At 47.7% G+C, this 18057-nt stretch overlaps 1 protein-coding gene across 2 annotated transcripts in view; it reads right to left on the bottom strand.

Moving 5' to 3' along the window:
- Window positions 1-18057, bottom strand: part of LOC126642407 (collagen alpha-1(XXVII) chain-like) — a 143944-nt gene that overhangs the window by 6284 nt on the left and 119603 nt on the right. The window contains exons 38-52 of one of the 2 annotated variants that reach the window (XM_050320007.1): window positions 16134-16187; window positions 15908-16015; window positions 14367-14420; window positions 14006-14059; window positions 9060-9116; window positions 8848-8901; window positions 8248-8301; window positions 6792-6845; window positions 5216-5269; window positions 5032-5139; window positions 4578-4685; window positions 3146-3253; window positions 1433-1486; window positions 800-862; window positions 443-496 (exon numbers count right to left, since the gene is read on the bottom strand). In XM_050320007.1, the coding sequence (XP_050175964.1) occupies window positions 443-496; window positions 800-862; window positions 1433-1486; window positions 3146-3253; window positions 4578-4685; window positions 5032-5139; window positions 5216-5269; window positions 6792-6845; window positions 8248-8301; window positions 8848-8901; window positions 9060-9116; window positions 14006-14059; window positions 14367-14420; window positions 15908-16015; window positions 16134-16187 (1038 nt within the window). Of the gene's footprint in view, window positions 1-442; window positions 497-799; window positions 863-1432; window positions 1487-3089; window positions 3254-4577; window positions 4686-5031; window positions 5140-5215; window positions 5270-6791; window positions 6846-8247; window positions 8302-8847; window positions 8902-9059; window positions 9117-14005; window positions 14060-14366; window positions 14421-15907; window positions 16016-16133; window positions 16188-18057 lie in introns of those variants that run through there. The other variant, XM_050320008.1, reaches the window with a different exon arrangement.

The raw sequence follows: 18057 nt of genomic DNA, 5'->3' as shown, positions 1-18057 counted from the left end.
GACCTTTAGACTGTGTTCAGAGCTTTTGGCATTTTGGGTCAGGAAGGGATGTTCAACACTTCCTAGAATCAAATGTTTGCCAGTTTAATACATTTATCAGTTTGGTTTGTGGTTTTTTTGCCCCCTCAGGCCAAGTTCTTTGGGAAATCTGGCAGCTTGCTTTTGAAAATCTGCAATAACATTTTTGCCTCCTAGTCTGAGCCAATCTACAGAAAACCTTGCACTTAGGCTGAGTTGCTCCTCTCTTTTAAGCTAATAATCTTCTTGCAACTATCTCTGCAGCCAGAGACTAAGCCTGCACTTTTCTGAAGCTGCTGATCTTAAAACCCCTTTTGTTTTCCTCATCTAATGGGATTTACTTATGCTGGCCTCAAACATCTTGGATCTCACACACTGTGCTCCTCCGAAAAACACAGGCAGAAAAAAAAGCACAGACACTTACTGGGCTTCCCGTGGGACCCTGAATGCCAAGCGGACCAATAATTCCTTCTTTTCCCTAGGAAAGAAAAGATATGTTTGAATCATCATGGTGGTATTTGCTGCAACTGGAATAAAAAGCTGTTTCAGAGCGCAGGCCCTCGCAGTACGGTTGCCACAACCTCGGAAATTCCAGAAACAGAAAGATTTCGGTGGAGCTGGAGTGGTCTGTGCCCCACGACTGCCCCAGCCCCGTGCAGATGTGGTCACCTACAGCTGTCAGCAGCGCACTGTGCTCCTCACAGCGCCCTGGAGCCTCAGAAACAAGGGGTGGAGGAAGGAAGAGAATCCTCCCCAACCAACAAACTGGAAAACCACTCACCATGAGACCCGGTGGCCCACGTGGTCCCTGAATGCCTTTGAAGCCAAGGTCTCCTGGGGGGCCCTGCAAGCAAAAATGAGATCCACTAAATAACCAAACCTTGTGTTTTTGCCCTTGCTTACAGCTCTGCTGCAAGGATAAGGTGCTGCCTCGTATGGGGGGAATAGAAAGGGTCCAAGTTCTTAAAAATTCTTTTCCCACTTCTGTTTTGCAAGGCCTTTACTCTCTACAGAAAAAAGACAGTTCCCTCTTTGCCAGGAAGACTGAAATAACGATAAAATGGGTCTAAATTTCAAATCAAGGCCCTCAGTGTTAGGGATGCACATTGGTGTTTCAGGTGTGACAGATGGAAATACAAATGTCTGAAAGATGTTCAGGGGGAGAAAACAGCCATGGAGTCTTGAGGACAGCCCTTTCCCCCTCTAACAGCTGCCCATTTTAACAGGAATAAATTCCCACATGTATTAACACACACTCATTTAACAAATAAAGATGCATAAACTAAAGAAAGTTGGGATGATGATTCAATTTCCACAGTTTCTGCAGAGGAGATAATAAAGTCTTTGCAACAAGTGTTGTGTGTCCCCAGTAAAGAAGGACCAGAAAACCAGCTGGTCACAAGCAGCCTCTTACCTTTGGCCCAAACAAGCCTGCAATCCCTGGAAATCCTGCCTCTCCAAAGTCTCCCTGCAAGTAACAGCCAAGAAAAATACAGGGACAACAGTAAGTTCACACTGATGGCTGGTCACTTAGAGACACACCAAGAGTTCAAAGAGAAATCCGTGAGTATCCTTCAGTCCAAGCAGGAGTGAGGAGGAGGAAGCATGAAAGAAATATGGAGGAGGAACCACACAAACAGCAATCTAGAAGCAACTCCAAAAGATCTCATAGACCTGTAGATCACTTAGATCTCACAGACTAAACCTTTTTGCCCCCAAACAGGAGGCATACATGCACTATTCCTAGCAGATGCTTCTCTGGTTTGGCCCACAGTCAGCAGAAGCAGGATGGAGAGCATCTGCTCTGAGATTGATCTTGGAAGTTCATGCTGAAAAAAAAAAATAGCCTCAAAGCCCTTTAAAACAAGCTCTTCTTTTATTTCTAGTACCAACTGAACCGACCTTTTAAAGGATAATTTCAAACTATGCTCATTCAAGCTGTTAAAAAAGCGTGTGTTCCTACATTATAACCTCCCACTCAAACCCACAAAAACCATGCATGTCCCCTAATTCTTTTCCTATTCAACTCTGCAGGGATTTTTGCTCAATTTTGTAAGAAAAATAATAATAAAATATTTGGAAGGCCATCAAGCTTGAATCAGCACATAGCTTGCACTCTGAGAATAAAAAACCCACCCTGGGTAGCATGTCCTTGTGTAAACACCCTCCTTTCACCACGTTTGAGATGTTTGTCCTTTGATATTTCTGAGCTTCTCAGATGTCAAAATGCAAAATGATTCAATGTTAAAAAAAAAAACCAAACAGGGGGTCAGAAACCTTCACCAGATGATTCATCTCCAGTCTCAGGAACATGAGAGATGGAAAAAGCTTGTTTGGCCTCTCGGCAGGACTGTGTGACCCGTGATGGATTGTTCTTTACAGGGTGTTTTACAATGCCTTGTTCAGCCCAGCTGTAAATGACCCAAGCAATGGGGTTTCCACCACCTCTGTTACAAAGCTGTTCCAGATTCAGTTTAGAAATCTCACTGTTAGGAAGTTTTTCCTGCCACAAGAGCGAGAAACTGCTTGGCAAGAAAGGGCTTGGTTGGACTCGGTGGAGTGTAAGAAACTTTCCAAGGATACAAATTGATTTAAGTTCCCATTTATGGATCCTGGAAAGCAAAACTGCTACTAACGGAGGACTAAGGTCTTTCCTGCATTAGCAGAATCAACCAAGCCCTCTTTTTAGAGGGATTTCAGGCAAAAGCACAAGAAATTAGGAGGGTTTAAATGCTGTGGAATCATCTCAGCCAAGGGGACCCGGTCATTGTCCCTGCAGCAAAGCAGCAGTGGCAATACAGGGCAAATGAACATGTCACTTGTGGATATCAGAGCAAAATGGCCTTGTTATGGTGGTGTTGGCTGCTATCTTTCAGCTTGAATACTGCCTTCACAGAGTGCTATGTAAAAAATACAAACAAAATAATTTAGCTGAGGTAGCTGGGGTTCACCTTGTGCCTTGTTTTATATTAGTCCTAATCTCTCTCCTCTAACCATGCACAAGTTGGATATGGGGTCCCCTAAAGACCCTCCCAGGGTTCACCCTGCTGTCCCAGCCTGTGGATCCACACCCTCTCCTGCAGGAGACAGCCTGGAGTCAGGTGTGATCAGCTCCATCACCACTAACCGGCTGTCCTTTGGGTCCTGGGTCGCCGGGGCTCCCTGGAAGGCCCGTTCCTCCTGGTGATCCTCTCTTCCCTGTTTGGCCAATCTGTCCAGGCAATCCTCTTTCACCCTAAAAATAACGGATTTTCCTGTTATTCCAAGGGGAAGGAGCTAAATATAACAACACTCAGCTGAAATAGCCATAGATGGAAAGCTGGAAGAGTTGGCTCAGTGGGATAAGGAATGTGGTTGCATCAGGGGATGCCCCAGGTCTGCTAAGGTGGGTTGTTCAGGATGCACAGGGTGACACCAGGATTAGCATGACCACGTCCCCTCTCTGTCCTGCCCTGCAGCTCTTCCCCCCCAGCAGTCTGGCAATTGATGATTAATCCACAGAAAATGCTGAAGACACGCCAAGACTTCAGCTGGAGGACTTGGATCCAGAGCCTGCAAAGCCAACATTTTCCCCTGCCCTAATTCCACAACTTCAGTCCAGAGAGGGGCTTCTGTGACCCAGCACCACACTTCGCTCCCCTCCTCTTCCCCTTGCCAAGTGCCAGGAGCAACAAGAGGTGCAGCAGGTGAGAGCCTGGGATGGCTGAACAGCTGGAAAAGGGGCAAAGAATTTCCCTGGAGGCAGGGTATGAGTCTGTGACGAGGACACGAGGGTCTGCCAGTCACCTCTGGCCACAGCCTGTCGTTCTGCCCAAGGCAGCTGGAGGGCAGCAAGGGACAGTTTAAGGGCGATGTGCTGTGGAGCCCTAATTTAAATCAGATCCCAGAGCCTCTCCAAACCCAGCTGGAGTCTTCCTATTTACAGTCTCTCTACAAAAGGTTGAATTGCTGTGAGTCCAGTTTAGGTCCTGTGGCCAGTCTGGATCAGGGCAAGGACCAGGAATAAACCCCGAGGTCACTAAAGCAGCTTGTCCCTGCGTCCACCCAGCGTGATGTCCAAGTCCATACTGGTTCCAGTTGTTATATATTGTATATTATATATTTACCCAGTAAATATATGCTAAAACCCAAGCAGCACAGATTTACCCTCAGCAGTTCAGGCCTTGTAGAGCAGCTAGAGGAAACTTGAATTTCCCATGGAGTTGTCCATCCTGGACATTCTACAGGTGGGCTGTAGCAGTTCCTCTGCAAATTCTCCATTTTTTTTTCTAGCCATTTAAGTGTTTGTAGTGTGGGTATGTGAGTCTGGAGGTTCCTGAGCTCAGTGGGAGGAAAGGGAGGAAAGGTTTCTGGGACATTCAGCTGCTGTAACCCCCATGAAAATGATGGATGGATGGATGGATGGATGGATGAGAAGAAAGGCATACAGAGCCTCTAGCTGAGTGAAAGATGGCAGTAGAAACTGAGACTATACTGGACCTTGGAGAATCCCACCTCTGGAGACATCAGGCTACAGACTGGATTACTCACAGCAGTATCTTAGGGAGTCAGAAACTCACCTTGAATCCTGGTGGTCCCTGTGCCCCAGGGAGTCCTGGCACGCCTGGGTTCCCTCTCTTGCCCGACATCCCAGTCACACCTTCTTCCCCATCATCCCCCTGCTCTCCCTAGAAAAGAAACCCAGAAGAGGTTATGGAACAAGATGCTCTTTCCCCCTCTGCACAGCTTCTGCCCTCAGCAGGCACCACCCATCTGGGCAGGGGAGGGTTTGCAGATGTGGACAGATTTCTGTGCATGCAAGTGTCTGTCAGGCTACAAACCCCACATCGTTTACAGACCTGGCCATGCAAAGGCAGCTGCTGCCTCTGTGTGCACAGGAGATGTGAGGAGGATCCACTCTGGGTACATGTAAACAGGAATATCCATAGCTGGATAACACAATTTCTCCTGTGCTCCCTTTTAGTTTTCCAGCTCCTAAGTTGCATTTGTTATTGATGCCAAAAACAAACTCACCAGGACCCCGGGCACACCATCCTTCCCAGGCACTCCATCCACTCCAGGGGCTCCCTCTTGACCCTGCCTTCCCACCACTCCTCGAGGCCCTGGTAGTCCAAGGATGCCCTGAAATCACAGAGGTGTTAGAGATGGAGCTCCCAAGACAGCATTTCCTGGGGCAGAGAGCTGAATTTTCACCTACCGGTGAGCCTCTGCTCCCCGCACTGCCCCGTGCTCCTTGCTTTCCTTTTTGACCCTGCAAGCAAAAAACAGAAAGGCATCTAAGATTGCAGCAGTTCTACCACAACTCCACTTTTGAGCCTGACTTCAGGGTGTGCTTTTGGATAATGACTGGAAAGAGTTTCATAAAAAAAAAGGGAGATTTTTAAAGTCAGTTGCTCCAGCGCCAGGGAATGAACTGCTATTTAGTTTTATTACAAGTGATTCTTCATATGTCTTGAGAGTTCTAGGGCAGGAATGAATAGCTAGAAGGCAAGGACCTACATTTTTCCTAATACAGAGCAGATGAGGACAAATAAAGCAGGATGAACTCGAGGGAGGACTCAGTACACTGGCAAACATTAGAACAAGATGCTTAAAACCTGCATCCTCTGTCGGTTCATTGACAGTGTGGTGCTGAACCCAGGCCCTGGAGAGCCTTCTTGAGGGCATTCAGGGGGAGCTTCTCTTTGAGAGATAGCCTCCTCTACTTTGGAAAGTTAATGGAAATGAAAAGGGGGTCCGAAATTTGCAATGCTGTTTTGTGGATAAAGACATAAAAGAAACACTCCTGAGGATTATTAGCCGTAAAAAGGATTAATTTCTGCAGTATGAATGGAAAACTCAGCCTCACCACCTTCACCGGGGCTCCCTTAGTGAGGTCATGTACTAAAGCACTTTTAAATGGAAGAACTCATTTTCTGTGCATTGTTTCTCCATCTGCAGAGGACCAGTCAGGCCTGGTCCTGAAAGAAATATTCCTGGGGGTGCTTTCCCTGCTATTCATTAGGCCCAAAGGCAGTTCCAGATTGTCCATCGATGGGCAGAATTTATTTATCTTATCACCTGGTATGCTTTTTGCCAAAAAGACCTAAAACTATCTTCTGGCATCACCCCAACAGGGTCAGGTTAAAAATCCTGACATCTGCCAAGAGAGAGCAGGAATTTGCTGAATATTGAGTTCACATATTTATGTTTTAGCAAATAAAGTCCCTAATCTGTGAGAATAATTAGCAAGCCTTCATTACAGCCAGATGTGGAGCAGGTATGAGGTGCCCCAACGAACCCCGAAGGACCCATGTGTGTTGTGTTTTCTTGCTCAATAAGGACAAGGAGTTGGAGGGACTCTTCCAAGGAACATAAGTGCATGGATAATGGACTGCAAAGCCGGAAGGTTTCACGCCAGAAAAGTTTACGGTTCGAGTGAAAGAGAGAGACTCCTGCCTGGCTCAGACCTCCTTTGGGACAGACGAGCCAGTTGTGGCTGGAAGCACCACAAACTGGGGCATGGGAAAGAGACACAGCCCAGGGCAGGGACTAAAGGCCTGCCCAGGAGTCACCCTCCATGCTGGGGCTGTAATTGTCTTGGTCTTCTCCAGCTCCACAAAGCCAACAAACCATTGGGCTTGGACACCCAAATACTTGTTTACAGCCCTCCCACGAGGTTCTCCATAGCCTTTCAAGGCACAGACCATGTGAAAAATCACACATGAGAGTCCTCTTAATTAGACATTTTCTTTAAACTTGGGACACTATAAATCCACCCTGCTGAAACCTACCACATCACCTTTGGATCCCTTTGCTCCCGGCTTGCCTGGTGATCCAGGATCCCCCTACAAAACATAAGCAAGAAAAATCTGCTTAAAATTCTCTTCTGGCAGTATCTTGTAAGAAGTACAAAGAACAGCATTTTTTGTGCCCTAACAACACTGACTGTATGGAAACAATTCAGGGGAACAGCCTGTGCTCAGACAGGCCCCTGGGGAAAAAGGAGCAATGAACTGTCTCCAGAGAGCATTTAACAGGGTGTCAATCAGAGAAGAAGCAAGACTACCCCTCACTTGGGTGGTACTTGTGGAAAACACTGACCAAATTCCAGATGGTGCCTGGAGAACAGTGCTGGGAAGTGGGCAGGAAGGAGCCTGTGTGCAGAAACTGTGTGCACAATGAGTAGTTTACACAGTGACCACATTTCTAGTGTGGGTCTGCTGCAGCCCCTTCCTTGGTTTCACCTGGATATCAGGTGTCAGACAGCTGCCTATGGAGGAGCAAAGCACAAAGGGTATTTCACTGCTCTCTTTCTGGTCTCTTCCTCATCACACCCATCTTCACCTTTTCTCCTGGCTGTCCAGGTTTGGGTTTTCTTGTGTACTTGTGTCAGTGGCAATTTCTGGACTAACACTGAAGAAATAAATGGTAAGGAAGGACTCAGTGCAGAGCTCTCCTTCTTCAGCTTGGTTTTGAGCCACTTATTTCTAATGGGTCTTTACCAAGAGCAATCCAAATCTCCTGCTGCCATCTGAATCACTGACTTCTGAGGGGATATCACCCCCCAGATAAACTACATCCACTGGGAAATGCAGCAGCTCTACTCATTCCTAGGCCATATGACAAAGCACTAAGACATCACCCCAAAATAGAATCTGTTGTTCCTCCCAGTGGCCTTATAAAAAGTGGGAATTGATTCAACTTTATTTTCCAGTACAAACTACATTTAATGTGCTGCTGCACTCACAGTTGCAATAGTCACATATAAAAATCAGATGCTACTGTATATAGCAAGGGAATAAAGAGTCCTTCCCTTAAATTTGGATTTAATTTAGTCTTTCACGAAGTCTTTCACTGGTCTGAAACACCATGCAGGCAGAATAATACAATCTCTCCTCACACTGGACCAGCAGCATGTCAAATGGACCATTTCCAAGCAGACTCTTCCACTATCACTATCATCTCCCACCACCCATCTCCTAAGATTCCTAGTGATCCTCACGGACCATTCAGAAAAGGCAGTTTTGGAGACAGGCACTGCTGGGAGTGCTCCTTGTTTCACCATTAGTCTCAGATGTGGCTCAGAATGTCCATTCCACAGGCTTGGCTTGTGGAAATGCCCCCATTGCATTCACATTCATCCACACACTCCACACACCACAGCCCTTCCCACCTGCCTTCCTCTGTGCCTCTCTTTCTCACAAACATGGGGCATTGGGGAGCTTACAATAAGGCAGCATCTCTTACAGGTAAGCCTTGCTGTCCAGGTTTTCCTCTTTCTCCATCAAGCCCTTCTTGACCCTTAAATAAAAAAACAGAGAGGGAAGATGTCTTCGTTCTCAGATACTTTTGTGGCAATGAGAAAGGAAAATGGAAATGTCCCACAAGGAGGAGCACAGGGAAATAATTCATAACCCTGGTCTTGCTTTTGAGAGAAATCCCAGTAAGATTTTGGAAGCTTCCAAACCTCTAAGTTAACAGAGATGTTCCCATGGAAGAATCTACAGCCATGGGTACTGATATGACCCCTCTGGTGCACACCTTCCCCAGGGGATCTCCTCAGTAATCACAGAGACCTCTGCTGAGATGGTCCTGCTCATTCTGTCAGCCTCCTATGCCCAGGCAGGTGCATGACAGGGTGACCTGCAGGGTCTGCATTTACCTTCAGCAAAATTTTTACTGCTTTAGGTAAAGAATTTACTCCTTGTCTGATTTACTCCTTGTCTGAATCACAAATGACCAGGGACAACAGCGGGTTATGAATTGTGACTGCTGGGCAATTCTGTGGGTTGGAAGCACTTCCCCAAGACAAACATGCCTGAATCATGCATTTGGGATAAGACTCACAGGATAACCAGTGTCTCCAGGCTCCCCTCGATCACCTCTGTCACCAACGGGGCCCTACAACAGCACGACAAAGACTTAAGGTGGATGTAAACAACTCATCACCTGCAGTATCTCAATGGCTTATGCATGTTCTACAAGCAAGAAAGCAACCCAAACAATCCAACCACAAAAATCAGGCCAGGATTGATTAGAGAAGGGATTTAACATCTTACTCTGTCTCCAGGTGGTCCCTGTGGGCCTTCTACCTTCCCGTCATCACCTTGTTCTCCCTGTGGATAAAAATGTTAATATTAATACAGACAGCAGCTTTTACAGCAGATGTTCCTGTACAGACCTGATCCAGTCCTCCCATATCGTGGGCTCATAAGTCAAAGCCTCTATTGAATTTACTCACTTTTCATCTAAAGAAAGACTAAACAATTTTTTTTTGGTTATTTGTTTCACAGCCTGGGATACACTGAGTCCTCTCATTGCTTTCCTGGTTTCTGGTGGTTGTTTCTTCCTGGTCTAACCCTCTTCCTTAAAGAACCAGGTGCAAAGGGTTATTTTTAACAATTCTTAAAACTAAGCAAGAAGGATGTAATTAGGACAACATGGGAAATAGCTCCCTGCCCCTGATTTTTATTGCTGACAGCCCAACCAAACTCTTTAATCAAGCATTTCCCCACCCTTGTTGAGTGCTGCCTGGGCTATCATGGGAACATGGGTGGTCTGGATGGGCTCCCTGGTTGTCTGCCACTGCTGTGGGCTTGTCTTACAATCAGCCAGGTGAGAGGGTCGGCCCCTTCCACACTCCTCTCCTTGATGGGATGCTCCACAGCACAAGTTCAGAGCTCACTGTTTGGCTGGGAGATAAAATCACCCGGATTATTTATAGCTGAGGTCTCTCTGAAACATCCACAGCAGAGATCCCTTAAGACTTAACAGAGACATTATCCTTTTAAATTCTGTTGTACAAGTCACTCAGGGTCACGATGTCCTGTTTTCTCTGGAGTCTAGCTCAGAGATGACTGTTTCTTTGCTCCCCATGGAAGACCACTACATTCCAGCTCCTCCTGTTTTTGACTACTCTGCATAAGAGTCTCTGGCACTTTGGCTCCTTAGGATGAACATGTCTCAGAACTTGTTGATGCTGCAGCTACTGGAGAGAGAGGGTCTGGGGGATTCTGTCACAGAGGCTGCTGTATTTGGTGTGCTTGGGGTGCTCCTACAGCCTTGAACACCCAAATCTCCAGACAGTGCAGTGCCAGGTTTTCCACAGACTTCTGTAATTTTCAGTGGTTGCACCAACCCTCTCTGGTGTATTTACCATTCTTTCTGATGTTCTCCCTGGGTTATTTTCCTATTTGAGTTGCAGCTGCTGATAGTAAGGATGCTTGGGAAATGTCTTGATGACCCTGCCTCTGGGAGAAGACAATGCTAGTGGAGATAACAGCTTCTTTTCTGTAGGAACTGCGTCACAACTTGGAATCGGGGCTGTGCCACCACTGGGAGAGACACACTGACACACACTGACTTCTCATGGGCTGAGCACCTGTACTGCCATTCACAGCTTGGTTGAATGAGGCTCAAGATTTGGCAAAATCTCTTACAGTTTACCCTTGAACAGGCAGAAAAGAGCTCAGTGCATCTCTCTCCATGACGTGCTTGATGACAGTGGCCTTTTCTCTCTCTGCTGCTGAGACGTGTTGGATGAACTTTGCCAGGAGTTCATAGAAACCCCCTGGTTATGTCCCTAAGAGATTATGTTCTGGGTGGGGAACTCCCAATCTCCTTATCTGGGGTTTTGGGGAGCTGTGGTACAAGGAATATATAGAGAGAAACTGTGTCAGGATAGCCTGAAAAGATAGTACTGAGCAATATGGATGGAGAGATTTGGGTGGCAAAGAGGAGAGAATGGAAAGTAAAGCCTCACAGGCTCTGCTGATGGTTTCCAGTGCTACTGAACTTGCTGCCTGAAGCCAGCAGCAGAATACCTGGCAACTGGTTTGCTTTCTAGCCACTATCAAAGGAATGTTGGCTAGAAGGGAAACAAAGCCACTATTTCTCAACTCTCGGGGAAAAAAAAAAAATTCCCAGTGTATGTGTGTGACTATGCAGAAATTTTGGCACTGATTCCTTTTTCCCAAACAGGATGTGAACACCTTTGCCACTTGGAAGCTGAGATGAGCGTGATGAACCCAAAGAAAGCTCATAATTCTGGGAACCCTTGAAGAGCATCAAGACTCACAGACTTTCTCCCCAAAGCTGAGTTGTGGCCCTGTGCCCCCTTGAGGCTAATCCCCACCTTGTCCTTGTCTTCTGCCTGAGAAAATCCTGCAGCCTGGTCAGCTCTAGGACTGCAAAACTGAGCTCCTCCAGAGCTTCCTGATGCCTCAGCTGCTCAAGAGGGAGATGAAAGGTCTGCACTAATTCTTCGGAAAGTTGCAGTGAAAAAAAGTTAGAGTAAAGGGCAGCAAAGTAAACATGTTGGGATACAAATGGAAAATGCATGGAGAAGAAGGGAAGGCTTGTTGTTGTTGGCCCCTGTCCCAAAGTGAGATACACCAGTTTGTAATTTTTAAAAGGATCCCATCTGGACTGCTTTAAGCAGCTGCCAAGTGCAGGCGTCTGCTCTGAGCAAGGCCTCTTTGAGGAGCTGCAAATGTATTAAATGTGGCAGAGTTGCTGCCTGGTATGGCCAGGGGAGCTGGATTCCACACTAATGCCTCTCTCACCAAGCTGCCTTCTTCTCTGGAGAAGGGAAGACCTTCCCCATCGTTACATATCCTCCTTCAGCACAGCTCCTTTTACCAAGTTGCTTAAAGCTCACAGAGCACTCGTGGTCCCATTTCCATTTCCTCTTAATTTCTCAGATTTAGGCTTCCATTTCCGTGTTCACACGTATGGGAGAGGTTACAGGTGTCTGGAGGGAAGGAATCTGTCTATCCTTAGGCTAGGATCCAGGCAACTTTTAGAGGAGATAAGGGAGGATAGATAAGAAAACTTAGGTGCAAGACTTTTGTGGAGCACCTGGATGGTGCAGGAAGCAGTGCTGGAGGCTCAGCATGTGACGTTGTACTCTCCACACTCAGCATCTCCTCCTTCTGCTCCCCAGCAAGGTGTCAGCAGACCTGCTGGCCTTCCAGGGAGACATGAGTGGGATCCAGCTCTGCTCTCAGCAGGATGCATTAGGATGTTTTAGTGCCCTCGTCAGGCTTCAGCTGGGACACTTGCACATGGAATTCATTTATCATAACACTGCTGTGCTCTCTTGGCACCAGATCCACTCAGGGAGTGCCCTTAGTGTCCATTTGCAGAAGAATATCTTGAGTGCTTCATTGAGTGCTTCAATTAATAATTTGGGGATTGCTTCCTACTGAAATTATGGGAGCTTTCAAGATGGCAACTTTAAAAGTTTTCAAATAAAGCAACAGCTGAAATTTAAGCAACAGAGATACATATGTGCACATCTCTTATTTCTTCTGCTGCTGGGTCAATGACTGACCTTGCTTTTGGTAGTGACAACTCACAACTTTTTGACAGGATGCTCAAAATTCAACAATGAGGCTGTGAGAAACCTCTGGGCAGGCTCTCAGCAGATAATGTGCCTGGTTGTGAGCTCTTGCATTATTATCCTGGGCTGGTTGAGCTTGGCCAACACTTGCCACTCCCCACACGGCCACTCAGTGGGATACACCTGAGGAGGAATGCTGCTGAAGTCTGAAGAGCAAGAGGTGCAGCCTGGGAGGCCGATGGGGCAGAGCTAGAAAGGCTGGGGGTGGAGAGGAAGTTCAGCAGCAAGGCAGTGATGGAGGTGCAGAGCAGCAGGAACATCACCAGCTGTTCCTCCACGGATGTGTTTCGGCAGCAGGAAATGAGAGAAAAAGCAGCATGACCACTGTTCCTCCCCAAAGCAAAATTTCTGAGGCATGTGAATACGTTAGTGGAACGCAAGGGCTCACCCTGCCCCACTGACTCCCAGCCACCAGCACAGGGGTTTGCTGCTGCACAGGGAGTCTCCAGGCAGAGCACGGTGTGAACAGGGTGTCCTGACAGCAGGAGCCTGAGCTTGAAAGGATGCATTCAAAGCCCCAGCAAAGACAAGCTCTTATAAACTCATTTTACAAGGGATGAAGCTCCTGCCTGCGTTACAGCTGCACTCCCACTGTGTGCCAGAGGCAAAGCTGAACACTCTCTTGGGGATGGGGAGTAGAAGATGAGCAAAAAGAGTTCACACACCTCTCCTCTTCATGGGGACCTCATGACTGACCAGTCTGCATCATCATCACTTCCCTTCCCATGCCAAAGGAGAATGGTTTGGATTGGAAGGGACCTAAAAGCTTATCTTGTTCCACCCCCGTGCCGTGGGCAGGGACACCTTCCACTAAAGCCCAGGTTGCTCCAAGCTCCATCCAACCTGGCCTTGAGCACTTCCAGGGATGGGGCAGCCACAGCTTCTCTGGGCAATCTGTGTGTGTGCCTCACCACCCTCTGAGTAAAGAACTTCCTAACCTCTAACCTAAATCTCTCCTCTTTTAGTTTAAAACTGTTCCCCCTTGTCCTATCACTATCCGTCCATGTAAGAAGTTGCTCCCCTCTTTTTGATGAGCCTCCTTGAAGTACTGGAAGGTCACAATGAGTTCTCCCTGAAGCTTTCTCCAGGGAGACCCCAGGAGGGAGGGAGCATCGCTGCTGAAGGCACGTGAGGGGATCCATCAGCTCTGTGAGCAGCCAAGGCCAGCTGGGCCGTCTGCAGCTCCCAGCTCCGCCAACAGGAAACCATTAAAGGCTGAGTCACTGCTCCAGCCTGAACTGGTTATGGCTGTGCTGACTCAGCAAAAAACACCAGGGGAAAGCCACCGTGGCTCTGAGTCAGGGCAGATGCAACCAGGGGGCTCGTCAAGGAGTGGGGGACAAGGGAGGCGAGGGGATGGCAGGTGACGAGGAGGAATGCTAGTGGCGTGGGTGTGCTGGCACTGACTTGCAGAGGTAAAGCTGTATATTTAGTGGGGTTTTGTAGGGGTTATGTAGGTGGCTGTGCAGTTGAGGAGGCACCTCTGCTGTAGGGAGAGGAGAGCACGGATGCACAGGAATTACAGCAGCAGGACAATCATCTCTATGCCAGCTCAACTTCCACACCGAGGGGAGAAGGGATGGCTAAACTCCCTGAACTTACCTTTTCCCCCTTTGGCCCTGGTGGTCCAATTGGCCCTGGTGGTCCTGCATGTCCCTGTGGAGAGCAGACAGCACGTGAGGAGGCAGGAAAGAGCTGTTGGACTGAAAGTCCTCCCTGGTCCCCTGCCAGGTCTCACAAACCCTGTGTGGTGCATCCCAGCGTCAGAGGGACACATGGGTTGTGGCAGAGATGGACCAAATGCACGTGGAGAAGCCGTGATGGTGTAAATGGAGACTAGACAAAGAACTAAACTCGAGATCAGAAATAAATCATAGTTTAAGAACAACTTATATCACGGAGGGACTGTTTTGTTGTGTTTAGGGAACAGATAAAAGTTGGAAGATGAAAATAAAACCCTTACCTGGTAACCCTTTAAGCCTGGGTCCCCTTGAGCACCCATCCTTCCCGGAGCTCCCTGGAGAGGCAAGCACAGAGGGACCGTGAGAGCAGCCCGTGGTGTCACCCCATGAGAAGAGGATGCACTGGGCTATGCAAAGCAAAGCTCAGCACCAGGTGGGAGTGTGGCAACCTCTCCTCCTGGCTACCTGTGAGCTCTGCTGCAGCCACCTGGAGGGCTCTTGCTTGGCTTTAACCTCTTACACGTGAAGAGGGAAGTCAGGAGTCTGTTCTAAGTCTTTGCCAGCCTGCAGCAACAGGCTCCCCACCTCATTCAGATTTGCTAGCAGAAATGGCTGCATTTGTGTGCTCTTTATCTGCCCTCTGAACACCTCTATATCCAAACTAGTGTCGTGCTAGGAAGTCCACAAGTGAGACGACGCTCACACATGACCTAATCCTAAACTGTTGGGAGAAAACCTTCCAATGTGGGTTCTGAAGCCAAGAAGGGATTTTTCTGCATTGTGATGGGGGCACTGCATGAGGTGTTTATCACACCTTTAGCAGATTGAACAAGAGGGTTTAAATCAGATCATCCGATTTAAGTGAGTCACAGACTATCCGTATAATCCCATTTAGCATGGATGAAAGCCCTTTACACAAGACAGAGAAGTGTCCAGCCCAGTAGATCACTGTTTAGATGTTTCTTTGCTTCTTTGTGAAATAATCCATGGAGGCTTTGCCAAAGAATATTAAGTGAGGATATATGGTGAGGCCATAATTTTTTAGTGCAGGAAAACCCCATCAGCAGAACCATCATTCCATCACTCATTTGCTACTGCTCTGAAACATCACTGGGACTCCTGGTTCATAAATAACTCCTGCTATTTCACTAAGTTCTACCAGAGTGCAAGAAGTTTCCTTACCAGCCTGCACTGCACGAGGGTTCTTTTTACTTACTGTTGCTGTCCCAATGCATTTTTCTCATGTGCCTAAAGCAAATTAACTTTCTTCTCTCTCTGCCATATTATTACTGTTCTCTCTGAAAGCCTCACCTTCAGTCCCCAGCTCAAACCCTTTCCCATGCTATATTTCTTCTTGCTCCAAGTGTTTTAGATAAGTAGATCAGGAGTGGGTGTAGAAACAGGGCAGAAGTCCAAGGCAGAGTTCCTTATAATAACAGAGTTCGACTTGGAAGCAGCTCTTGCCATGAGTGTGCAGTCTCAAAGGGAAAGATTTTAGCAAAAAATAGCTTATCAGCTCACTCAGCTCAGGAAAAATCCCCAATATTTCAGCTATTTCAGCCCATCTGGGGAGTTGTGAAGAACCACCACGGTGCAACGTGAGCTGGGCTCACGGGGCATCAACCCAAACCCCTCTGTGGAGTCTCTTCTGTGCTGCTCAGAGCAACTTAAGCTCTTTTGGCCAATTAAACCCATCAAACAGCATTTCCCTTTCTGTGCTCTGAAGCCCCTGCTGGGCTCTCTGCTTCATTCAGGCCCGTGCCCACCACTGCCAGTCACGTTTCTGCGTGTTGTGTTCAACCATTTGCAGAGCTCTTCTCACCATAGGTCCCAGGGTACCTCGGGATCCTTTAGGGCCTTGGTTCCCCTTCGGCCCCTGCTTCCCTGGGGATCCAGTCTCTCCAAGCTGTCCCTGGTAGCCCTTGCTGCCCTGCAGAGCAAAAGCACTGACATTAGAGTAGGACAAAGCTGCTTCTACAGATAAATATGAGAGGTGAGCAACGATGAGGAGGTCAAGAGGATTGCCCAGGGAGACGTTATCAACCTACCTTCTGGCCAGGCTTGCCCTTTTCCCCCTGTTTTCCTGGTTTCCCTTCTGGTCCCTAGGAGAGAAAAAAAAAAAAAAAAAAAGCTGTTGGAATGGGAAAACAAAGAAATCCCATCCCAACCAGCCACTCCCAGGCCTCTTCCCTGGAACACAACCCTGAGAGCATCCTCACCCACCCTATCCTATTCCCAAGGAAGCCAATAAGGAGGCCAGGAAGTCATGCAGTTAAAACCACAATTCACAGGTACTACAGTTGGGGTGTGGCTGAGTTTGGATTTGAGCTGCTCCAACACATGGAGGAGAAGGAAACCTCATTTCTTAAAGGTGTAAAGATCTCTGTGCTCAGGTGACTATTGGGCAGCACAATTGAAAAGTGACACTTTTTATATGGTTTTAAGCTGCTGTCAATAGAACCATTGCCTCCACAGTAATTAACCATATTTTTCCCATGTGAAAACAGGCAGTGGTTTCATTCTCTATCCACCTACCATGCACAGCTTTCTGCTCAACCCCTTCCCTCTATTTGTATTATTGTTACACACAGAAACCACAATATACTGATGGGGCATCTGGAAACGGAGTGGGATGCAAAACTCCAGGTGGGAGCCATGGCAAGCAGAGACAGGAATGCTGGGCTGCTCTGAGCACCCAGTGTGGTGCAGAACCTGCTGCCCCTCCTTGCACCCACACCACAGAATTAACCTTTGATGAGCAGCTAAATACAGCAGCCTCTCCTCAGGGAGCCCAGGGAGCTCATTTTTTTTTCAGTGTTTGACCCTGTTGGCTGCCAGGCGGACAGAATATTTTGGATTTGACAGAAAGAAGCAAAAGTATCACTGAAGAAAATAACTCATTCCTTTTGGCAATTGTGACAAACTTTTCAACAGCACCTCCACATCAGCACAGCATCTCTCCCCCTGCTCCCCCTCCTCCCAGTTAAGAAGGTATAATTTTCACCATGGTTGATGCTGCAGTCTCAGATGAAAGAAAGCAACTTATAAAGCGAGACATATCAGGGGGTTTTCACTCAGATCTGAAACACGGGCCTTAGAAGTGCCTGCTCTGAACACAAAGGAGCAATTCAGACTTCTTATAGCCCTAAAGAACTGTGCCAGTTCACTTCCCCAAAGGGAATAGCTCCATTTTACCTAAATCAAACATTTCAGGAGCCCACCTTGCCAACAATATTAGACTTCACAAGGGACAGGTCCCTGCTGAGCCCTGCTCTGTGTCTCTTCCATACTGCTCAGGGTTTTTGTTCGCTATTTTTTGCTGCCACTTTCCGAGAGATCACTTTTGGAATTACTTTCCCACAGATGCTGAGCAGCCGCAGCAGACGATGGGTGCCAAGCCTCCAGTGTCACCCACATGATTTACACTTTTGACAGGAGTACAGAGAAATCCTCACTAATGAAAGCATCAGCCTGAGAAATGGCCACCCCCATCCAGCTCTACAGCAGCTCGCTCTGAGAGCTGGTGCCAGGGCCCTGAGCAGCCCCACTTCTGGGTCGTGGGGTGGGTCTGCACTCCCACAGATCCTGCTGTGGCACTCAGTGGCTTGAAAATTTGGAGAGTTAGCAGTGGAATCCCTCACAAAACTTCACTGTCCAAACAAGCTGTGAGCGAATGAATACACAACTGGGGTTTGCAATTAGCTGCACAGTGTTTTTCCATCAGTCTCCCTGGACTGCACTCCAAGAGCTTTTGGAAGCACAGGCAATAGATGTTTCTTGCAAATGGGAGAAAGCCTGCTTTAAGTTAAATCTGTCCCTGACCCAGTGGTGGCCAAGCCCTTGATCTTCTCCAGCAGAGTAGTTTTGCACACTCCGATGTGCTCCTGAATTGCTGTGCTGTGACACCTCTTGAAACAAAGACTTCCATGTTATAGCTCTGTCCCCAGGTCGAGGATGTGTTACACTGTCTGG

Source organism: Myiozetetes cayanensis, unplaced genomic scaffold (assembly GCF_022539395.1).
Source record: "Myiozetetes cayanensis isolate MyiCay16 unplaced genomic scaffold, myiCay2020 scf23, whole genome shotgun sequence".
In the NCBI taxonomy this organism is placed as follows: domain Eukaryota; kingdom Metazoa; phylum Chordata; class Aves; order Passeriformes; family Tyrannidae; genus Myiozetetes; species Myiozetetes cayanensis.
The sequence above is the reverse complement of the archived record's forward strand: the minus strand, read 5'-3'. Positions and strand labels throughout refer to the sequence as shown.